A 22,493-nucleotide genomic window follows, 5' to 3' on the forward strand; every position below is an offset into this window, starting at 1 on the left:
CCAAATTTGTCATCTGTGATGGAAAAACATTACAAAAATAAAAAAAACAAAATGATTGATTGGGGTGTAACGTGCATTCGTAATGCAATACATTTAATAAAAACAAAGTATATTTATATATAACAAAGTTGAGTTAAGAAATAAAACAATAGTCCACGGGTTTTTAACAAGTCCATATCGAATGAATGTTTTTGGAACTTGTTTAAAAGAAAATTATAAAGTTGGAAGTCTAAAAGAATTATGTAACTATTATATTTGGTTTTGACCATCTGAAAATAATTCAAAAACAAAAAAAACAAATTGCATTTTAAAAGAAAAGACTAGCCCAAAGAAACATGGAGGATCCATTCTCATTTTTATAACTAAATCTGGATGGATCATACACATAGTATCGATACATTCAAAACCATAGCTGTGAATTTTTAGCAACGAAAAGTTCAAACATGTGTTTCATTAATACAACCATGTCTTAGAGATGAATAATTTCATGAGAACACCTATATTATAGCTGAATGCAAGAAGGAGCTGGTCGAAGGTTTGGACCAATCGCAGTTCATCCCATTTTGCCTGCTTCTAATTGATGACCGGCTATATTATATAACTGGTTGATCTAAGTCTTTCATTCATTCGAATTTTGGTACTTCGGTTCAGTTCCATATTATAGCTAAAAACCTTGAGCTCTTTTTATTTTATTTTAATTATCGGTACTAATTCTGTTAAGTAAGGCTGAACTGATTGGTTTACCTAAGTCTAAAAAGTCGAATCTAAGAATTATATAGTGAATACATTATGGTTGTTTTGGTTTTCAAAATCGCGTTTTGACTTTAGGACCGATTGGTAAGTACTCATCCCAAGTATTCCATTGGCAAGGCAGCTTGACTCGTCATTGGCTTTAAATTTTAATCACACCGTTAGATTTTCTTCCAATCACCTGGAAATGAAAGAAAATATATTCCTCTATTTTGTGTCAAAATTTAAGAAAGATATAACAATAGCAATTTTTTCATTGGAGGCCAAACTTCTGAAGATTTTAGGCGATCATGCATCTTCAATTATGCAAAGCAAAATGATCCAAAAACTCTTATTTTACTCTAAAACGTCTCCAACCATGTTAATACTTAATTAAAAAAATGTTCACTATATATAGATAAGATTTCATTCCCATTTAATCCACAATAGTATCACCACAATTAATTTATTTCTTCAACAACAACTTCCATTTTCAGTATTGTACAAAATTTTATCATTATCAGTATTACGATATTTTTCACTTTATTAGTCCATATAAATCAAGCATAAAAATCAAAAGAAAAATTGAGCAAATTAAACCATAAATTAAAGATAAACATATAATTTTATGCTCAAAACAACAAATTCAATTTAATAGTAATCCAATTTAACTATTTTATGTTTTTGGTATTAGTGTTACATGATTTGCATAAAATTGCCAAAATATACTATATTTGGATGTATTAGTTTCAGATAGATGAATACTATGTTAATTATTTTTTGTTTAAAATAATGAATGAAATATTATTACATCAATTATCAATGACTAAGGCTGTTGTAATGTTTTCTAATTACAACTTTATTGTTTTGTCATATTAAATTAAACTTATACAGTTATACTTTTGTAAGCGCATTGGTCAATTTAAACTCTAATTTTTTTTTGGAGAATATTTACTCTAACAGAAGTAAAACTTAAACAATCTATATGCCTAAGATATTTTTGAGTATTATGATATTGGTTTCATAGTTAAAAATACTTGAAATTACATGAATCGGATTCATGTAACACTAATACCAAAAACAAATAAAATAGTATCAGGTTCATTGACTGAACCCTCCATTGCCAAGTAAATAAATAAAAAAAACAAATAAAATGTTACGTAAATAAAGCAAAAATGTCATGGTAAAAGAGTATATGGGACACACCAATAACATTTCGTCTATAGTAAAAGAGTGTATGGGACTCAAAGCATAAACGTTATAAAACAAAAATGTCATTGGCGACTACCGATAAAAATGTTCCAAAGCACACAAATAACATTTCGTTAATGAGATATGCAAAAATGTCATGGTAAAAGAGTGTATGGGACCCAAAGCATAAACGTTATGAGGGCAAGATTATTGGTGGTCTATTAATTTGGGATTGTTAAATACTGTTTGAGTATTTAATGAATTAATTGTGAATGGTTTTGAATATAAAAATCCTTGAGCTCTTAGGAAAAATTTAATCATCCAATAGTAGATTCTAATTTTGGGTTTCTTATTATTGAAAATATTATTTTTTAAATTAAAAAATTGTAAATAGAATATAAGTGGTATCATATTACAAATAGAAAATATTGTATTTTTTTAATTTTCAAACATACAAAATATAATAAAAACATTAATACATATTACAATAAAAGTGCAATTCATAAATAGAGAGAATGATTAATTTTAATACTGATTTGCTCCAAATTTTGCCCAAATATTCTCAACCAAATCATCTTGCAATCGTTTATGTTTTTCTCGATCACGAACATTCATTCGAATCTTGAGCATAGTTTCGACACATGAAGGTCTAGTTGTTGGAAGCGTGTAGTCAACTTCTGAAGCTCTATGTGACTGCAATTGTGCGAATTCAGTTTCATCAAACAGAGTGTACCCATCTCTTTCGTCTTCTACTATCATATTGTGCAGTATGATACACGCTCTCATTATTTTCCCAATTTTTACCTTATCCCAAATAAGAGCCAGGTTTTTGACTATGGCAAATCGAGCCTGCAAAACTCCAAAAACACGCTCTACATCTTTACGCACTGCTTCTTGTTGTCTCGCAAATAAAGAGGCTTTTGGAGTTTGTGGTAGTGGAATATATTGGATAAAAGTAGCCCATTTTGGATAAATACCATCCGTCAGATAGTAAGCCAATTTATACTCATGTCCGTTGACATTGTATTTAACTTTAGGAGCTCGACCATGCAAAATATCATCAAAGACTGGAGATCGATCAAGAATATTGATATCGTTTAATGTACCTGGTGGTCCAAAGAAAGCATGCCAAATCCAGAGATCATACGAAGCCACCGCCTCTAAAACGATTGTGGGCTTTCCAGATCTGCGGGTGTATTGACCTTTCCATGCGGTGGGACAATTCTTCCACTCCCAATGCATACAATCGATGCTTCCTATCATGCCGGGAAATCCGCGAAAATCGCCAATGTCGAGTAGTCGTTGAAGATCTGCTGGTGTGGGTCTTCTCAAGTACTCATCTCCAAATAAAGTTATGACTGAATCTGTAAAATTCTCCAAGCATGATAGCGTCATGACTTCAGAAAGACGGAGGTATTCGTCAAACGCATCAGCTGCAGAACCATATGCCATCATACAAATTGCTGCTGTACACTTTTGCAATGTAGACAAACCCAACCTTCCGGTAGCATCTCTTCTTTGTTGAAAGAAAGGAACTTCATTTACGAGTTTATCCACAATACGAATGAATAATGGCTTGTTCATTGTAAAACGGCGTCGGAACATGTTGGGTAGGTAAGTTGCATCCTCACTGAAATAATCATTCCACAAGTGCTCGTGACCGACTTCTCGATTTCTTTCAATGTAAACTCTCTTTTTTCTTGGTTTAGGTGGTCGTTGTTGTTGAACCGGTGGAGCCATAAGATTTTGTCAAACTTGGTTGCTGATTTGATCACATGTTTGATTAAAACATTCATCAATTATGTCATCAACATCATTGTGGGAAGAAGAAGCCATTTGTAGAGAGTTTGGAAATAAAGGAAAAGTGCTTTGGTTTTTAGAATTTAGAGAAGGAGTTGTGTTTTCATTGGTTTGGTGTGAATATTTTGTGTGTTAGTTGTGGAAATATATAGGAAATTTTGTGGATAGGAAAACTATAAATATGTGGATAGGAAATATTGGATACAATTTGTGGTCTTAAATGATAAGAAAACATGTGGTAGATGTACAAAAATACAAAAGCACTTGTAAAAACATGTGGTGAAAGTACATAATTATACAAAAGCACTTGTCATGGGGATGATATAAAATTCTTGACTGACTTCATACTTGATTCTTTCTGTTGGTGTCACGGGGATGATATAAAATTCTTGACCGACTTCATACTTGATTCCTTTTGTTGGTGTCACGGTTGTATGATTAAATTTCTTTCTGTTGGTGTCACGGTTGTATGATTAAATTTCCTTGTTCGACCTGCATTACAATGACAACATCCCAATTATCAAATGAATAACAAAACGATTCTTTAACATTCCAATTCTCAAACCATAACAAACACCAACCAACCGAGAGACACGCTCTAACTGAAACAAAGACATAGTTCACACCATTCGATTAATAAACAGAGCAATAAGAACTCGATTACAAAAGACACAAGGAACCATCCTAATTGCTTACATCCGAATACATAAAACACAAACATAATTAATAAAACACTTCATTCTTTAATATTCAATCTGATGACATCATGTCATCAATAAGCTTGTCCTTAAGAGCTTTTTCTGATTCAGTTAGTTCATCCTTTTTAGCAATCAGATTTTCAAGCATCACATGCTTGATATGCTCCTTCTTCATAGCAAACTCCTTCTCTTTCAACTCGAAGTCCTTCTGCTTCATCTCATACATCCTCGAGACACGCTCTAACTGAAACTCCAAGTAAGCTTTTCCATCTTCCTCCACATCAATCGGTTGGGTGTTAGTGCTTTTTTTGGACTTTCCCTTGGCAGCTTTAACACCAGGAGGACAGGGCAATGGTTCATCCACATCAATCGGATGGTGTGCATCCTGTTCAGAAACCGGATCACTCACTCTTCCCCTTTTCACTCCATTACCTTTAATAGAAGTGGAGGCACACCATTTTTTATTGTATCTTAAGTCTCGCCATGCATGCTCCAAGTTAAACCGTGCTCCATGATCAGTGAAGTATATCTGATGTGCTAACTTCATCACATCATCTTCATTATGCCCACTAGAATTCTCTCTCGTGGCAGCATCGTAACAGCCAACGAATTTGCACACCAATTCGTTTATCCTCCCCCACCTCTGCTTGCAATGACTCGCTTCTCTCTTTGGCCGTCCTACATCATTGGGACAGGATGCATAGTACTTTGCAATCTTTCCCCAAAAGGCACCTTGTCTTTGCTCATTTGATGTAACTGGATTCTTGCTCGTGTTGAGCCAAGCCGAGACAAGCATGATATCATCAGAAGGTAACCATGCATGCCTTGTCTTGAGAGGATGGAGCTTCAGATGGACTAGGTGAAGGACTGTATTTGAGGTTTTGGGTATCAAGCTGGCTTTGTAACAGATTTAAATAGCCAGAGGAGGGACGGTATGGATTCATGTAGTCTTCTGAATCCATATCAGAAATTTGTTTGGTGTATGTTAAAGGATGAAGGAGTTATGTGAGTTATGTTTAAGGAGAAGGTTTTGTGTTTTGTTGTATTATAAGTCTTTCAATTTATAAAGGTTTAGATGTAATTTACTTTCACAACTAGTTGGTTTAAATTTTGAAATTAAGTGTTTACCTACACAACACCAACCAAACATTTAACATCTTCACAACCAACTAACACAAAGCATAAAACAATCAATAACCAAACGTAATTATCACAACCAACAAGCAAAAACTTTAACATCAATGAGTGACTCGACTTATACCTACACTAACACCACATAAATGAAGAAAGAAGAGGATAAATAGTTACCTTCCTCCATCTCCAAAAATGTAGCATCCATCCATACACATCATTGCTCTGTTTCTCTCTCCACATCCATAAAACAGGATGGACACTCAATAAGCTGAAACAGTAGACGAAACAAGGGAGAAGTTATATCAACCAATCACTATAAGAGATCATTCAAACAATATATATGACCAAATAGGACTATTGTTAATTGATCATTACCAACTGATGCATGCTCCATTCAAACAATAAATAAGATATCTCCTGAAGCTTTGTAAACTGTTTCCAACTTTTTAGCAAATTGGTCCAACGTTTCCTGCAGTCTAAATCCATTGCAACATACACAAGAAAAGTCAATATACCGATCACTCACAGTTTCATCAAAGCCTCAATCAAACTCAAAAGAGATATGCTTTTTTAAAACCTGTTGCTTTGCCGCAAAATAATAACCAAAACCAAAAAGGGTTTTCCCTTCTTCGAATCACCATCCAAGCATCTCAACAATCATTTAACCTGTTTCCAAATACAAATAAGAGATTAACAAAGTAAAAGCTAATAACTTTCTCAAAACAAAACACAGAGAAATCATTTATTCTAAAAATACCATTTTATTTTATGTTCAAAAATACCACTAATATATATATATATATATATTCCCAAAATACCACTTTAGTTTTTTGTTCAAAACTACCACTAATATATATATATATATATATATATATATACTTTTTCCAAAAATACCACACAATTGAACTAAGTTTTAATATTAAAAATAAATCCCTAAATCCTAAACATCAAACCCTACCTTTTATACTTTAATTTTAAAATTGTCAACCCAAACTTTAAAAAAAAAATTATACATTCTTAAAAATCAAATTTTTGAAAAAAAAATATATTAAAATGTAGTATTTTCGAAAAAAATCTTAAAGCATCGTATTTTGAGGAATTCGTCTTCTCATTTTCATCTTTATTAGTATTATTGTAGGTTTTTTCCTTTAGTATATACATAATGCCATTTTAAATACATGAAAAAATATTAAGTTTTATATATCAAAGATTTTTATAATATCCAATACTTTAGTACATACTTTCTTCAAATCATTAATTAATTTTGTTATGTCTAATACGTGGCTAATTAATGAACAAAAGAAAACAACAGAAAACAAAAGAAGAGAGTCTAACGACTAACGAGATAATAGAAAAGTACACACGTATTCCTCGCGTCGTACGTTATTCTTATTCACATGCATAGTGGACGATTTGGGTAACCAATAAATTGACACTCCCATTTTTTTTTTGCATGTCTTTCTAATTTTATTCACATCGGAAAGAATTATCAACGAGGTGTTAAAGTGGAGAAGAGGGAGACAATTAGGAACACTAAATTGTCACTGTTAGGCTCTCTCCTCTTAAGTTTTATTTTTTTGGCAAACCAATTTCGTTTTCTCTATTTCTGTATTTGGGACCGTTACGTTGTTTCTTTGTTTCCGTGTGCAACTTGAGCTTCTTCTCCTTTCAGCACCAATGTGTTGCTTGTTTGGTCTCCGGTTTATTTTTCCACGTTTTACGTTTTCAACATTTGTTGATTCTTATGGAGTTATAATTTTCAATCATCATTTGGATTCCCTTCTTAATGATTTTTTTTTTTTTTTTTTTTTTAAATATGAGCACAAATCAATCCAAAAACCATTCTGAACCTACTAAAGAAAAGTATAAATGTTCAATCAAAATCAACTATCGATGACTTTGCTTTAACAAAATTCAAATTCTTTTATATAGAACTATTTATTTTTGTTAAAAGGTCATGACATTGACACCAAATGAAAAAAAATAATTACACAAAGACTAGTTTTGGAGCAAGAGATATAACTGAGCTAACACTATAATTAAAGAATAAAAAAATAGTAACCCTTTTTCAATATTGCTAGAATTGATTTTTTAAAATCATTTTTAATCTCAAAATAACTATATTCGTTTTACCAACTTCAATTTGCTCTCAAAATTTCACCAGAAAAAAAAAAAAAAAAGGAAAAAAAATCAAACACGTAGACCTACGTCTCTAACAAGTAATCAAAACAATAGTGAAAAGAATCTTATGAAAACGCAAACGTGACTAAACTATAACAAGCCAAACAGTCCCTTAACTCATAGTAGTTTCGATTATATATAATACGAACACGAACCCAACAAGACTAACCGAATAACCAAAAAAATAAAATAATAAAACGGTGCCGTGACGTGTCATCTTACTCCATCCCTTACTTTTGCTTCTTCCCCTTTACTTCCTTTCTAAATTAATAATCATTTTTGTCACAATCGGAAAAAAAAAAAAAAAAAAAATCTCACCGACGACGAAGACGATCATGGAGGTTTTAACTACTTCCTCACCTCTAACGCTTCACTCACGCCGTCTCCCCTCTTCTTCTTCTTCTTCCTCTTCACATGTAACCTCCATCGCCGCTTCTTCACTTTCTTCTTTCGCTTCCTCGTATCTCGGAATCTCCCTCTCCAACCGCACGATCCACCGCTTCTCCACCACTCCGACGAACTTCAGAAGATTTCCCGGTAGAAAACGGAAGAAATTCACCCCGATTTCGGCGGTTTTCGAACGGTTCACCGAACGAGCGATCAGAGCTATCATCTTCTCTCAGAAGGAAGCTAAATCGTTGGGGAAAGACATGGTTTACACTCAGCACCTTCTCTTAGGTCTGATCGCTGAGGATCGTGATCCTCAAGGTTTCCTTGGTTCAGGAATCACCATTGACAAGGCTCGTGAAGCTGTTTGGAGTATTTGGAACGAAGCTAATCCCGATTCCAAACAGGAGGAAGTTTTCTCCTCCACTTCGTATTCCAAATCCACGGACATGCCTTTCTCTATTAGTACGAAACGAGTCTTCGAAGCTGCCGTGGAGTACTCTAGGAATATGGATTGTCAATATATCGCTCCGGAGCATATCGCTATCGGACTCTTCACCGTTGATGACGGTAGCGCCGGAAGAGTCCTCAAAAGGTATAGAGATAATTAACTCATCTAATGTTTGTAAATCGATGAACGATTTGTTGTGATTGCCTTTTGATTTTAAAATTTGTTTGTGTGATATTTAAGATTGGGAGCAAATATGAATTTGCTCACAGCAGAAGCACTCACCAGACTTAAAGGAGAGATAGCTAAAGATGGGAGAGAGCCATCATCTTCTTCATCTAAAGGGAGCTTCGATGCTTCCCCTAGTGGTCGAATTGCTGGTTCTGGAGCTGGTGGTAAAACTAAAGGTAATGGTTTTATAGATATGAGACTCTCTTTGTTTGTTCTTTTGGGTTTGAGAAGAAGGATACTGATAAATCTTTTATCTAAATTTGTGTTTATCAGCGAAAAGTGTACTGGAACAGTTTTGTGTGGATCTTACAGCGCGTGCTAGTGAGGGTCTTATTGATCCTGTTATTGGTCGGGAAAAAGAAGTTCAAAGAGTTATCCAGATACTTTGCCGCAGAACTAAAAACAACCCAATTCTTCTTGGTGAAGCTGGTGTTGGGAAGACTGCCATTGCTGAAGGATTAGCAAGTAGTATTGCAGAAGCTAATGCTCCTGGATTTCTTTTGGTGTGTTAGACTTTGTAGAATAAAGAAGAGAATCAAGAGAGTGATGAGAGATGTCGGTAGACAAAGAGAATGAGGAAGAAGAAAAGATTAGGTTATTGTTCCATAAGAATATCGGTTACAATGTAGGCTAATGCCTATTTATATCATGAGAAACTCTAGGGCTACACCCTTTACAAACCGCACAGCTAAGTGATAGGGACAGGAAGAGAGAAGAGACTAATCCCAAGGTTGATAGCGACCCGTCTTAGTCTCCTTAAACCAAACATCACCCGTGACTCTTCTTGCTCCACTTGCGCTTTCCCTCCAACGGCTATCTTGGGAATTCTAGAGTCTTCTAATGGGCTTAGGATGAGCAGGCCTCCTCTCCATTCCTTATCACTAGAAGACTCGGCCATTTCACCACACTTGTACGGACAGCCCATATTCAATACTCGTACGGACGGCCATGGCTGCCTTAGGCTTATTCTTTTGATCAATACTCCCCCTCAAGCTTAGCCTAATGAAATGGCTAAGCTTGGAACCCGTGAAGCAGCACCTCATTAAAAACCTTGACTTAGAAAACCTCATGGGACAAAACCAAGTCGAGGGAAAAAGAGTGTGCTGTCCACGGATTAGAGAAGCTTGATCATGGCCGTGTAATGTCTACAAGTCCAAGTTTGCTATAGATGTGATCACAAACCTTGGAGCTTGCAGACTTGGTGAAGATGTCAGCTAGCTGATCTTGACTCCTTGTGTGGCATGGTAACACCACTCCTTCTTCAATCTTCTCTCTCACCTTGTGGCAATCGCTTTCTATGTGCTTGGTCCTCTCATGAAAGACTGAGTTTGTGGCAATGTGGATGGCCGCTTCATTGTCGCAGTGCATGGTCATGGGCTGCTTTGTCTCGATGCCTAAATCCTTGAGTAGGCCCTTCAGCCATGTCATCTCGTTAGTGAGCTTCCTCATAGCTCTATACTCGGCCTCGGCGCTAGAGCATGAAACCACCTTTTGTTTCTTAGACCTCCATGTAACCAAGTTGCCTCCAACAAACGTGCAGTACCCAGTGGTGGATCTCCTATCCAGCGTGTCGCCATTGTAATCCGCATCACAATAGCCAACGATTTCGGTGTTGTCATTCTTGCCCATCCAAATACCTTGACCCGGACTGCCCTTGAGATAGCTTAGGATCCTCTCGACTTGACTCCATTGGTACTTGCTTGGTGCCTTCATATGTTGGCTAACCTGATTCACAGCATAAGATATGTCAGGTCGTGTGATAGTAAGGTATATCAGCTTACCTACAAGCCGGCGATAGCGTGTGACGTCTAAGAATGGCTCGTCCATTGGTTCCTTAGGTCGGCCTTCCATTGCCCGTAAGCTCTCCCCCTTTCGCTTGAGCTGGTAATCTTCATCAAGGGGCGTAGCAACCGGAGACACACCAAGCTTGCCAGTCTCCTCTAACAAGTCAAGAGTATACTTGCGTTGTGAGAGGAAGAGTCCTTCCGGTGAGCGACAAATCTCAATACCAAGAAAGTATTTGAGTTCCCCAAGGTCCTTGATGTCAAATACCGACTTGAGAGAGTCCTTGGTGTCCTGAATGGCCGCCTTATCATCACCAGTCACGATGATGTCGTCGACGTATATGAGCACCACCACCCAACCAATAGAGGTGCGACGCGTGAAGAGAGTATGATCAGCCTCCGATCGCGTAAAACCATCAGTCTTGAGAGTGGCGCTTAGTTTGTGGTACCACGCTCGTGGGGACTGCTTAAGGCCATAGATGGCCTTACGTAGCCTCAAGACTTTTCCGGGTGTAACCATGTCTTCAAGGCCGGGAGGAGGCGTCATGTACACTTCTTCATCAAGTTCACCTTGAAGGAAGGCGTTCTTCACATCCATCTGCCATAAGTCCCATGAGAGGTTGACAGCAAGTGACAGCACAACCCGAACCGTATGGAGCTTGGCCACGGGTGCAAAGGTGTCCGTGTAGTCCGCGCCATAGGTTTGGGTGAAGCCACGGGCCACTAACCTGGCTTTATGCCGTTCAATGTCACCATTGCTCAAATATTTTATGGTAAACACCCATTTGGAGCTAACTGCCCGCTTGCCTTGAGGAAGATCCGATTCGTCCCACGTATGATTCCGGATCATGGCGCCAGTTTCATCCTTGACCGCATCTAACCAAACTTGATGTGCCTTGGCTTCATCATATGTCTGCGGGATCCAATTGGCGTCCACTTGGCCGAAGAAAGCTTGGTGATCCGCAGGTAACAGCTCAAGGGAACAAACGGACTGAATGGGATGAGCGACAGCTTGGCTATTGTAATAGACACGCTTGTTCTTCCAAGTGGAGGGATCCGACCGAGGTCTGGTGCTCCGACGCAGGACTGGTGCCGGAAGTGGATCCACGCTAGGCAACACGGTGGACGTACCGTCCGTAGGAGCCGTCTCCGTGTTTTCCTCGGTAGAGGCCGCCGCCGGAGCATGCGTGTCCGTTGTAGGGCCAGGGACGGGAACGCCGGTTATGGGTAGGCCAGTCTCGAGAGATTCACCATCTTGGGCTGAACCATTGTCATTTGCATCTCCTTGGTCAGACCCACCATTGGTAGAAATTTGACTTAGTGTTGGCCGCACGGCACCCGTTGGTGGAGATGGGTTGCCAAGGTGATCAAGAAGGAACCGTAGACTCGAAGCTCGGTCATTAGGTGAGTGAGCGAGATCTTTAAGGCTGTTCCAATCCCTCTTGTCATGGTAGCCCACATGTTCTAGAAACCGGACATCTCGAGAGACATATAGTCGACTTGTGGCCGGATCATAACATTTGTACCCCTTTTGTGTGGTGGAGTAGCCAATGAACATACACTTTGTACTTTTGGCATCCAGCTTACTCCTTTGTTCTCCTGGTACTAACACAAAACAAACACAGCCGAAAACTCGTAAGTGATCAAGAGATGGTTTAAATTTGTTTAGTACTTCAAATGGAGATAAGTCATGAAGAACTCTAGTTGGTGTTCGGTTGATTAGGTAGCATGCAGTCATCACGGCATCACCCCAATATCGTTTAGGAACACTCGAATGGAACATGATTGCCCGCGCCACTTCCATGAGGTGCCGGTTCTTCCTCTCGGCCACACCATTTTGTTGTGGCGTGTAGGGACAACTAGTTTGATGGAGAATGCCATGCTTGGAGAGATGTTCTTTGAACTTGCAACTTGTGTATTCCCCCCCATTATCAGACCTAAGTACCTTAAGTTTAGCATTGAAGTGATTAGTCACATAGTTTTGAAAATTGATAAAGGCATCAAATACTCTATCTTTAGATGGCAACAAGGTAATCCAAGTGTATTTTGATTTTTCATCAATAAAGGTCACAAAATACTTGTTATTATCTCTAGATAGGCATGGTGATGTCCAAACATCTGAGTGAACTAAATCAAAACAATCCTCATAAATAGTAGTTGACTTAGGAAAGATAGACTTGCAATGTTTTCCAAGAATACAAGGTTCACAAGTAGAATTATCAAAAGAAATATTAGGAAACATCAACCCTAAAGCACGTGAATGTGGGTGGCCTAGCCTAGCATGCCACACCATATTCGAATCAACAACAAAACAAGACTTAGTAGAGGATAAATTTGGATCGGTTTTCTCTAGGACATAGAGATCTCCACTCCCTTGCCCTTCTCCAAGAACCTTTCCAGTCTCAATATCCTGAAAATAAACATTGTTAGGACCAAAGATTGCATAACAGTTCAAATCATTTGTGGCCCTCTTAACCGATAGTAAATTGGAGGTAAAGGTAGGCATAAAGAAAGCTTTTGAGGTTTTATCAAATAGTTTCAAGTCCCCTATTCCCTTTACTGGTATTTGTTCTCCATTTGCAATAACAACATTTCCTAAGGCCGGTTTTATGTTGTCAATTAAACTAGGGTTACTAATCATATGATGTGAGGCTCCCGAGTCAATAACAAGCGATTTGCTAGGCCTAGAAGTAAAGAAAGAGATACCAGACTCCTTGAGTGAAGCAATGGAGCGGATGAGAGCCTCAAGGTCTGACTTCCTCACCACATCTCCGTAGGCTGCGGTCATGGCCACCTCATCTCCCTGCTTTGATGATCCGGCTCCTTTATCGCTAACCGCTTCCTTTGAGAGGTTGGCTTTGAACTTGGCCGGCTTGAGGTGAGGATGGAGAACCCAGCACTTGTCTTTCAGATGACCCCGCTTCTTGCAGTGGTCGCACACCAACCACTTCCTCTCCTCTTGCTTGTACGTTCCTTTGTTGGCCGAAGCAAGCTCCCCCTTACCGCTAAACAAATCAAGGGATCCTTGCTCTTTCTGAATTTGGGAGCAAATATCTTCAAAGGAGGGGAGCTTCTCGGCCCTTAGGATGTGCTTCAAGAGATCGTTGAAGGACGGATTCAAGGTAAGTAGGAGTCCGAAGACTTTGTCTTGCTCCTTTCGTTCGTTTAGCACACTTGCCTCAAGTGTACTTGGCCGCAACATGTCAAGCTCGGACCATAGTGCACGGAACTTACCAAGATGCTTAGTGAACTCCACATCATCTTGGTTAAGATCATTTATGGCCTTCTTGACCTCAAAGACTCTAGTCATGTTAGAGACATTACCATACACGCCTTTAAGTGTTTCCCACAGTTCCTTGGCCGTCTCGCAATATGAGTAGGCCTCAAGGATAGGCGTGTCCAGAGAGTTTTGGAGAACAGATAGGACAACTTGGTCTTCTTGGAACCATTTGGCCTTCCTCTCGCTCTCTTCCTCCGCTTCCGCCTCGGAAGCGTCCTCTCCTTTGGGGTTTTTCTTTGGGACATAGTCGGACTCGACATGACTCCAAAGGCCACGACCTCCAAGGGCGGTTCTTGTGGTTCTTGTCCACAGCAAGTAGTTTGTCCCCTTTAGGACAACCGGTGAAACAATGGGCTTGGCGTTTTCCATGGTCGGATTTCTATGGACCGATGGGTAAAGCTTTTACCCGGAGAATAAAAGAGATGTGAGTGAGAAGAAACGAAGATAAGGAGACTAGAGTGTAGAAATGAGTAGGAGAATGAGATTAGACTGTAGAGAATCGAAGAACTTGCTCTGATACCATGTTAGACTTTGTAGAATAAAGAAGAGAATCAAGAGAGTGATGAGAGATGTCGGTAGACAAAGAGAATGAGGAAGAAGAAAAGATTAGGTTATTGTTCCATAAGAATATCGGTTACAATGTAGGCTAATGCCTATTTATATCATGAGAAACTCTAGGGCTACACCCTTTACAAACCGCACAGCTAAGTGATAGGGACAGGAAGAGAGAAGAGACTAATCCCAAGGTTGATAGCGACCCGTCTTAGTCTCCTTAAACCAAACATCACCCGTGACTCTTCTTGCTCCACTTGCGCTTTCCCTCCAACGGCTATCTTGGGAATTCTAGAGTCTTCTAATGGGCTTAGGATGAGCAGGCCTCCTCTCCATTCCTTATCACTAGAAGACTCGGCCATTTCACCACACTTGTACGGACAGCCCATATTCAATACTCGTACGGACGGCCATGGCTGCCTTAGGCTTATTCTTTTGATCAATATGGTGCACACCTGCATCTAATCAAATGGAATTTTTTTTTTTAGTCTTAAGTTGGTTAGTCATGTACATGACCAGTTTTATTTGTTTATATATGTAGACGAAACGCATCATGTCCCTGGATATAGGACTGTTGATGGCAGGTGCAAAAGAAAGGGGAGAACTAGAGGCTCGGGTCACTGCTTTGATAAGCGAGGTTAAAAAATCAGGTTATTGATCTAAACCCTTAATACATCAAAGACTGTAAAGTTAACCTGGAACATTCCTTAACACCTTGTTTTCTTTTTGTTTTTCCATAGGTAAGGTCATTCTCTTCATTGATGAAGTGCACACACTTATTGGGTCTGGCACAGTCGGGAGAGGAAACAAGGGCTCTGGGCTTGACATTGCTAACCTCTTGAAACCATCACTTGGAAGGGGTGAACTTCAGGTACGCATGCTGAATGAATCGATGTTCTGCTGCTCTTACTTGTGAATGAATCTTACCACCTTGGGTTTTGCTCATAAACTGGCACAAAGTAATGTTTCCACCTCTGGTTTGATGAAGTAGTTCAAATGAAAATAGAACATAAGCAAAGTTCCTACTCAAGCATATGTCAATTATGAAAATGAATGCAAATTTTTGGTATACTATATATGGTGCTAAAGTTAGCTCTACTAATCATCAATCAACCATTTGCAGTGCATTGCATCCACAACCCTTGACGAATTTAGGAGTCAGTTTGAGAAGGACAAAGCATTAGCGAGGAGATTCCAGCCAGTGTTGATTGACGAGCCAAGCGAGGTTTGTTTTCAAGCCAGATTTTTCTATCGTATTAACCAACCAACACCTGTTTTCTTATCTAGTATATTCATCTTAACAACATTTTAGGAAGACGCGGTGAAGATTTTGTTGGGTCTTCGTGAAAAATATGAAGCCCATCACAATTGCAAATATACTATGGACGCAATAGATGCTGCAGTGTATCTTTCATCACGATATATCGCTGATAGATTCCTTCCAGATAAAGCTATTGATCTCATTGACGAGGCAGGAAGCAGAGCTCGTATTGAAGCTTTTAGGAAGAAAAAGGAGGATGCAATCTGTATTCTTTCGAAGCCACCTGATGATTACTGGCAAGAGATCAGAACAGTTCAGGCCATGCACGAAGTGGTAAGAAATCTAGACATTCGTCCTATAGCTTTCTTGGATGTTGATCAAATTTACCTATTAACAGCGTTAGTAATTGTTTCTGTAAATAGGTTCTATCAAGCAGGCAAAAGCAGGATGATGGTGATGCCATGGCAGATGAGTCTGGTGAACTAGCTGAGGAGTCTTCGCTCCCACCTGTAGCAGGCGATGATGAGTACGACTTCCATAACATTAGTTTCATACTTAGGTCTTGAGAGGAAACCTTCATATTGCAGCCGTTGTGAAGGAACCTCCATAACATTAGTTTCATTGTGCTTTCAGGCCTATACTTGTGGGACCTGATGATATTGCAGCCGTTGCATCGGCTTGGTCTGGAATTCCAGTTCAGCAGATCACTGCAGATGAAAGAATGCTTTTAATGGGTTTAGAAGAGCAGCTTAGAGGCAGAGTTGTTGGTCAAGATGAGGCTGTAGCTGCCATATCTAGAGCTGTGAAGAGGTCCCGGGTTGGCTTAAAAGATCCTGACCGTCCAATTGCCGCTATGCTTTTCTGTGGACCAACTGGAGTTGGAAAAACGGAACTTACAAAAGCTCTGGCAGCAAATTATTTTGGATCGGTACAGCTTCCTTAACAATGTAACGTTGACACATGATATGGTCATTGGACGAATTTCTTCATCCCCGGTTTTTCATTGGTTATTGCAGGAGGAATCTATGCTGAGATTAGACATGAGTGAATACATGGAGCGTCATACTGTGAGCAAGTTGATAGGTTCACCTCCCGGATATGTTGGTTTTGAAGAAGGTGGAATGCTCACTGAAGCTATCAGGAGACGTCCTTTCACAGTTGTCTTGTTCGATGAGATAGAGAAAGCTCATCCGGATATCTTCAATATTCTTCTCCAATTGTTCGAAGATGGCCATCTAACCGATTCACAGGTATGTCATGTGTACACTTTTAACTTGCTGTTATTGCTTGACGAGGGTTAAAACTCGTTTGTGCATATGATTGATTTGTTTGCTCAGTCTTCTACGTTATTGAAGTTTATATTGGGTCTGTTTCTGGAATCTTTGTTTACAGGGAAGGAGAGTATCTTTTAAGAACGCACTGATCATAATGACCTCTAATGTCGGATCAACAGCCATTGCAAAGGGAAGACACGGTTCAATAGGTTTTATCCTCGAAGACGATGAAGAGGCAGCATCTTATACTGGAATGAAATCTTTGGTAGTCGAAGAACTCAAGAACTATTTCCGTCCAGAGTTGTTGAACCGGATAGACGAAATCGTCATTTTCAGACAGCTTGAGAAGGCTCAGGTTAGTTATCTTCTCCGGGTGTGTATAAAAACTGAACCAAACAATAACAGTAGCTTTATGCCGACTCAAAACAGAGACTTTATGAGTAGGGGTGGTTGGTTTATATAAAAACTAAAACTCTGATTCTGCAGATGATGGAGATCTTGAACCTGATGCTACAAGACTTGAAGTCGAGGCTCGTGGCACTTGGAGTCGGTTTAGAGGTGTCTGAAGCCGTCAAGGAACTCATATGTAAACAGGGCTATGATCCGGCGTACGGTGCACGGCCACTACGTAGAACCGTCACAGAGATTGTGGAAGATCCACTCAGCGAAGCCTTTCTTGCTGGGAGCTTCAAGCCCGGTGACACGGCTTTTGTAGTTCTTGATGATACAGGAAACCCATCCGTTCGGACGAAACCAGATTCTTCCTCTGTACGAGTTACAGACAAGACATCGATTGCATAGTTTCACCATTGGAGGATTGTATATAAAGATTCTTTGATTATAGTCACTCTTCTTATAGCTTGAATTTCAATTGATTGTTGCAAAACCTGTATATACAAAGATACATAGTGATTAGTACGTGAGGTAAATTGTATCAACTATTTAATTATAAATATATGTTACTCCTTGGATTAATCTATGCTTTTAGTGTTGGATGAGTGAAAGAAGAGATGAAAATTATGTGAATTAGGAATTTAGAATTCCTAAATCATTCACTATTGATTAATCTGACACGCTCATAATGTATTCTCCCCAACTTTGCAAATAATACTAACAAAGGGAATTTGGTAGAGGTCCAAATCAAAACAAGTAGACAAAAGCAAAAGTTGGAACCATTAGATTTCTACGTTGATGTAAAAGCAAACAACCACTAAAAATAGAAAAACCACCAAACGGTCATGCTCCTACATTCCCCAACAAAAGATTTACATAGTGGTTAGTTAACCCCTGATGGTATAACCCGAGACCTTCTTCAATGAAGAGAAATCGCTTCTGAACGTCCTCTTTAGAGACACAACTCACAGTTAGATACGGCTGTTCAGATTTGGATGTAGCGTGGACAAAAAAGAAAACCCCAAATCTCTCTATATTCGTTCATAGATAATCCTTTAAGCCACTTGAACTTCTCCTTCTGTAAAGAATGCATCGTAGACTTGGTTAGCTTTCTGCAATATTTGATCTCACAATGTCAAATGCAGAGAAAAGGGACTGCTTACCAGAGAGACGAGCAGCTATATTTGCCTGTTCATCCGCATCAGAGTTTAACTTCTGTAAAGAAAAAATACCCACAATGGTTGGAACTCACATTATATAAAAAAACTCCTCTCAAGCACAAAACGAGAACTATGCGATATAATTGACTTATAGAAATCAAAATGCACATAGAAACATACCCGTAGAACATGACTGATCTCAAAAGAAACACATTGGCTTCTAAGTTGTTTTGCTTCCTTGTAGAGCTTCGACAGTACCTCATGGTTTACATTCCAGTGACCTTTCATCTGTTGTTCTCAGAAACCATAAAGAAGGTGAGAGAGAGAAGCATCTATGATTAATTAAACCACGTAATTGGACAAAGATATATAAAATTCACTGGACAAACCTGCATACAGACTAGCTTGGAGTCAGTATTCACTTTAACTTTCGTGTAACCTTTCTCAATAGCATGCTTCAATCCTAGGATTAATCCATGATATTCTGCTGCATTGTTTGTGGCAATTCCTAAACCTTGACGTATTTTACAAACCTGTTCTTGAGAAAACTGATATTAAGATACAGAACTGCATTCTCTAATTAAACAACCGTGATTTCAAAAGGATTCATACCAAGCTTCCGTCCTCAGTTTTCAGTACAGCTGCAGCGCCAGAGAGACCAGGGTTTCCTTTTGATGCACCGTCAAACTCAATAATGCAAGTTTCCTACCACATGAGAAGAAACAGAAACATATCAACTTGAGAGAAAGATTCTGCATCCAGTCCATTGAAACTATGAAGTATAAGAGATATCAAAACACTCACATCTGAGGTATCACGAGATGACTTCAGCTTCGCAAGCTTTTCCAAGGGATCAAGTGACATGGAAGCTGAAGGAAGTTGATCCTGTGAAAAATGAATACACATGCAATGAGCTTAATCCTTTTTCTCATAATCATTCAACTTCAAACTACAATCTAAGACAGTTAATATAACCACTCGGTTCAAAATCCAACATCACGAATCAAGGCAAATGCAGATCACAATATAATATTCACCTGGAAAAGACAAGGAGCGAGAGCTCCAAACATATCCTCTTTCAAGTCTGAAGCTCTAAAACAATAGAGTGGTTTCTTCATTCCAACAGAAGAAAGATACTCATCTGTGTCTTTGAGCAACGAGTATCCCTTATAAACGCTAACTGGAAGATCATGTACCTGCCACAGCAACTTCTCTTATAATCCCACCTAAAGAAAAAGTATTTATATACATACACAAGAGATTGAAAAGGTAAGATGAATTCACCGAAGATCCAACTTGAGCTTGACAATCAGTCAAATCCTTATAGATTCCAACAATGTCACCCTTCCGAACAACGAAAAAGGCGTCTTTCTCTTTATCTGAAACACAAGAAGCAGCGCTGCTTGACGTCTTTGATTTAGCAGTCTTTGATCTTGAGGAATAGCAATGAACAACACTAGACAGTCCAAGAGCACTCACACATGAAGAAGGCTTTAAACTGGATCTTGTAGGCATCTTATAGAAGAAGCATTGATTCCATGGAATGTGGGAACTGATGACATAGCCGGACTTCTTAAACATCCCCAAGTACTTCGTACCCTTACAATGTAGTTAGTTACAGACACTGAGAGATTTATGGAAGAAAAACAGAAAAGCACACAACTTTAGTTAACTACAGAGAGACAAGAATCAAACTTTAGGATTATATATTGCCATTGAAGAACACTGAAGCTAAATAGCGTATTCAAAAAAGCACACATTTCGCACAAAGACCACTAGTAAGATACAATCGAAAGAGAAGAAGAGACAACGTACCTGAGAGGATTTTGAGGAGGGAGAAGAAGCTCACCGGAGGATTGTTTCTAGTCGGCGTTTGTGATTGGAGTTGTTTGAGCTGTGTTTCCGCCTTTCCTCCGGTGACAACGAGAGTGCTGTAGTGTACCAGAATTGGAACTAGAAGTCAATTTTGGTCTTTTTGGTTTAGTAAAGCGAGATTCGAAACGACGTCGTTATGACACCCTATTTCGAAGTCGGCGTCGTTTAAGGTAAAACGTACTTTACAAAAAAGCTCTAAATTGGGTGGTTTAATCATATGCATCTTTGTTTCGCCCAAAAAAATCATATGCATCTTTGTATGGAACATGAATCATGAATGTTACATGGATTGTTCATTGTTAATGTAGATTTTGCATTGGTCTCTATTAATAATTCCTAAGACAGAGTAAAAAAGAAATAGTTCAAAAATAGGTCATGGAAAGCATCTTGAGCACATAGGTGACACGGCAAATCACAAACCATTCCACAAAATTTCCACTTTAAATAGTAAATTCTATGTCTTAACACTAAATAAGAAAAATATCGATATTATTATAAATCAGAGTGATCATATGCTACTATGGGTACCAATATTTTTTTGTTCATAATAGATAACATTATCTATATAGAGTAGGTTTTACGTTAATTAATACATTGTCGACAACATCACATAAGACAATGTAATTACTAAAGACCTAATTCGTAAGGTATTCCGGTTGTCTTGAACCACACATCTCCATCAGGAAGCCTTCCTACGGTAAAGTTAGGTGCTTTCATCGGATCAGTTATCTTTCTAAATTTTTCATGTCACTCGCTTCTTTATATCAGCTCTAGGGCCGTTGTTTTCATATTCTCCATAATAGAAAGTAGATAGGCGGCTAATTAAGGTCATTTTCCCATAGGATCCAACCCGCATGATTAATAAGATCATCTATGAATGACTCCATAAAGACCACTCTTGATAATACGTCCCACGGTCGTCTAAGAAACGACTTTACTGTTTTTTTTTTACCGGAGCAAGATCTTTACTAGCCGTTATGTTATATTTCTGAAATGTAAACCCTGACATCAAGCTCTGGCTGTCACGAGATTGAGCAGTTATGACATTGCTCTATCCTCGGATTGGTTTTCGAGCCTCAGTCTGACAATTTTGGAATACTGTCAAAGCTTGACCGCAAATAAAGTCCACCGTGCCCGTGATGTAGCAATCACGATAGAACTGTTTCTTTGAGTGGGCGTACTGTTTATGATTTTGTAATTACCGGTACCATCTTTAGATACGACAAGATTCGCTCTACTCTTGAGTGCCTACAAATTACACATAGAAAATTTCAATACTCTAGCAACTGACAAACAAGAAAATAATTGTCAAAAATTATCTCTGATCACCGCTCTTCGTTGGTCAAGCCATTTTCCGTATATAAAAGATATGAGTCATGAACCCATCTCTATTGATGGATGCAATAATATAAATAACAATACAGTTTTCTAATCACTAGTGGTATCAATGGCAAATCTATAAATATTTTTGACTGGATTCATTATATATTTCTTTTATAATAGCTATATTTTAAATTTTATAATCTCTAAACTAATTATTATTACATTTTTGAAAAAAAATATGTTTTGCTATGGTTTAGCCTTTGATTTGCACATATTTTGCTTTTGTTTCTAATATTTTCTTCTAAATGTAGTTCTTCCAAAAATTTCACTTTTCCAATAGATATATAATTAGCATAAAATATTTTTAAGTTTCAATTTCATAGATATGTTAATAAAATAGTTTTAAAATTGTTGAAAGTAGAGTTATATGAATAAAAATAAGTGAAGTACTGAAAAACTTGAAAATTCTGAGAAAAACGTAAAAATAGGTTATAGCTCAATATAAATAGAACAATGGTAAAGACTAAAAACAAATATTACTAAGAGATAATTTTGTTTTGTTTAGAAACGATGAGTCTGTAATTCTTGAGGGTTTATACAATGAACACATAGAATATATTTAATAAGCAATTGAAAACAATAAGTAATTAATTAATAAACTGAAATAGGCACCAAAATTCACGGTGGTCAATCTTATTAAGGAAGAGTTGTTGGTTGCTTAACTCTACGGAAGTACCTTACCAAAAAGGACTTTAGTTACTTGTGTTTATGTTAATCTTAAGCAGTACAGTA

At 38.2% G+C, this 22,493-nt stretch overlaps 3 protein-coding genes across 5 annotated transcripts; 1 reads left to right on the forward strand and 2 right to left on the reverse strand.

Annotated features, from left to right (window-relative positions):
- Positions 1-4,470: 4,470 nt before the first annotated feature.
- Positions 4,471-5,214, reverse strand: LOC104728785 (glutathione S-transferase T3-like). The gene has a single exon (XM_010447719.1). It carries the CDS (start codon positions 5,212-5,214, stop codon positions 4,471-4,473), a length of 744 nt encoding a protein of 247 aa, XP_010446021.1.
- A 2,602-nt stretch (positions 5,215-7,816) lies between these two features.
- On the forward strand, positions 7,817-17,925 carry LOC104725610 (chaperone protein ClpD, chloroplastic). The gene is made up of 12 exons (XM_087471815.1): positions 7,817-8,715; positions 8,812-8,975; positions 9,073-9,302; positions 14,957-15,065; positions 15,156-15,286; positions 15,539-15,640; positions 15,728-16,009; positions 16,099-16,202; positions 16,310-16,604; positions 16,693-16,926; positions 17,069-17,305; positions 17,437-17,925. The coding sequence occupies exons 1-12, from the start codon at positions 8,069-8,071 to the stop codon at positions 17,749-17,751; spliced, it is 2,850 nt and encodes a 949-aa protein (XP_087327941.1). The 5' UTR covers positions 7,817-8,068; the 3' UTR covers positions 17,752-17,925.
- LOC109127705 (RNase H family protein) lies at positions 17,627-20,488 on the reverse strand. 3 transcript variants are annotated; one of them, XM_087471816.1, is made up of 10 exons: positions 20,319-20,488; positions 19,983-20,127; positions 19,788-19,882; positions 19,541-19,699; positions 19,308-19,388; positions 19,116-19,208; positions 18,893-19,036; positions 18,684-18,791; positions 18,507-18,558; positions 17,627-18,421 (listed from the first exon to the last, which is right to left on the reverse strand). In XM_087471816.1, the coding sequence occupies exons 2-10, from the start codon at positions 19,984-19,986 to the stop codon at positions 18,399-18,401; spliced, it is 759 nt and encodes a 252-aa protein (XP_087327942.1). In that variant the 5' UTR covers positions 19,987-20,127; positions 20,319-20,488; the 3' UTR covers positions 17,627-18,398. The 3 variants fall into 3 exon arrangements, with proteins under 3 accessions (XP_087327942.1, XP_087327943.1, XP_019088565.1); XM_087471817.1 differs by having other exon boundaries at positions 17,968-18,421; positions 19,788-19,902; positions 20,319-20,452; XM_019233020.2 differs by having other exon boundaries at positions 17,968-18,421; positions 19,788-20,127; positions 20,319-20,485.
- Positions 20,489-22,493: the final 2,005 nt, after the last annotated feature.

Source organism: Camelina sativa, chromosome 11 (genome assembly GCF_030686135.1).
Source record: "Camelina sativa cultivar CO46 ecotype springtype chromosome 11, ASM3068613v1".
NCBI lineage: Eukaryota > Viridiplantae > Streptophyta > Magnoliopsida > Brassicales > Brassicaceae > Camelina > Camelina sativa.

Coding starts and splice junctions, on each gene's coding strand:
- LOC104728785 (XM_010447719.1), bottom strand. CDS start 5,214: ATGCTTGTCTCGGCTTGGCTCAACACGAGCAAGAATCCAGTTACATCA.
- LOC104725610 (XM_087471815.1), top strand. CDS start 8,069: ATGGAGGTTTTAACTACTTCCTCACCTCTAACGCTTCACTCACGCCGT. Junction 15,066..15,155: donor AAGCGAGGTTAAAAAATCAG/GTTATTGATCTA, acceptor GTTTTTCCATAG/GTAAGGTCATTCTCTTCATT. Junction 16,605..16,692: donor CAGCAAATTATTTTGGATCG/GTACAGCTTCCT, acceptor TGGTTATTGCAG/GAGGAATCTATGCTGAGATT.
- LOC109127705 (XM_019233020.2), bottom strand. CDS start 20,084: ATGTTTAAGAAGTCCGGCTATGTCATCAGTTCCCACATTCCATGGAAT. Junction 19,700..19,787: donor AAGCTCAAGTTGGATCTTCG/GTGAATTCATCT, acceptor TTGCTGTGGCAG/GTACATGATCTTCCAGTTAG. Junction 18,422..18,506: donor TATAGCTGCTCGTCTCTCTG/GTAAGCAGTCCC, acceptor CATTCTTTACAG/AAGGAGAAGTTCAAGTGGCT.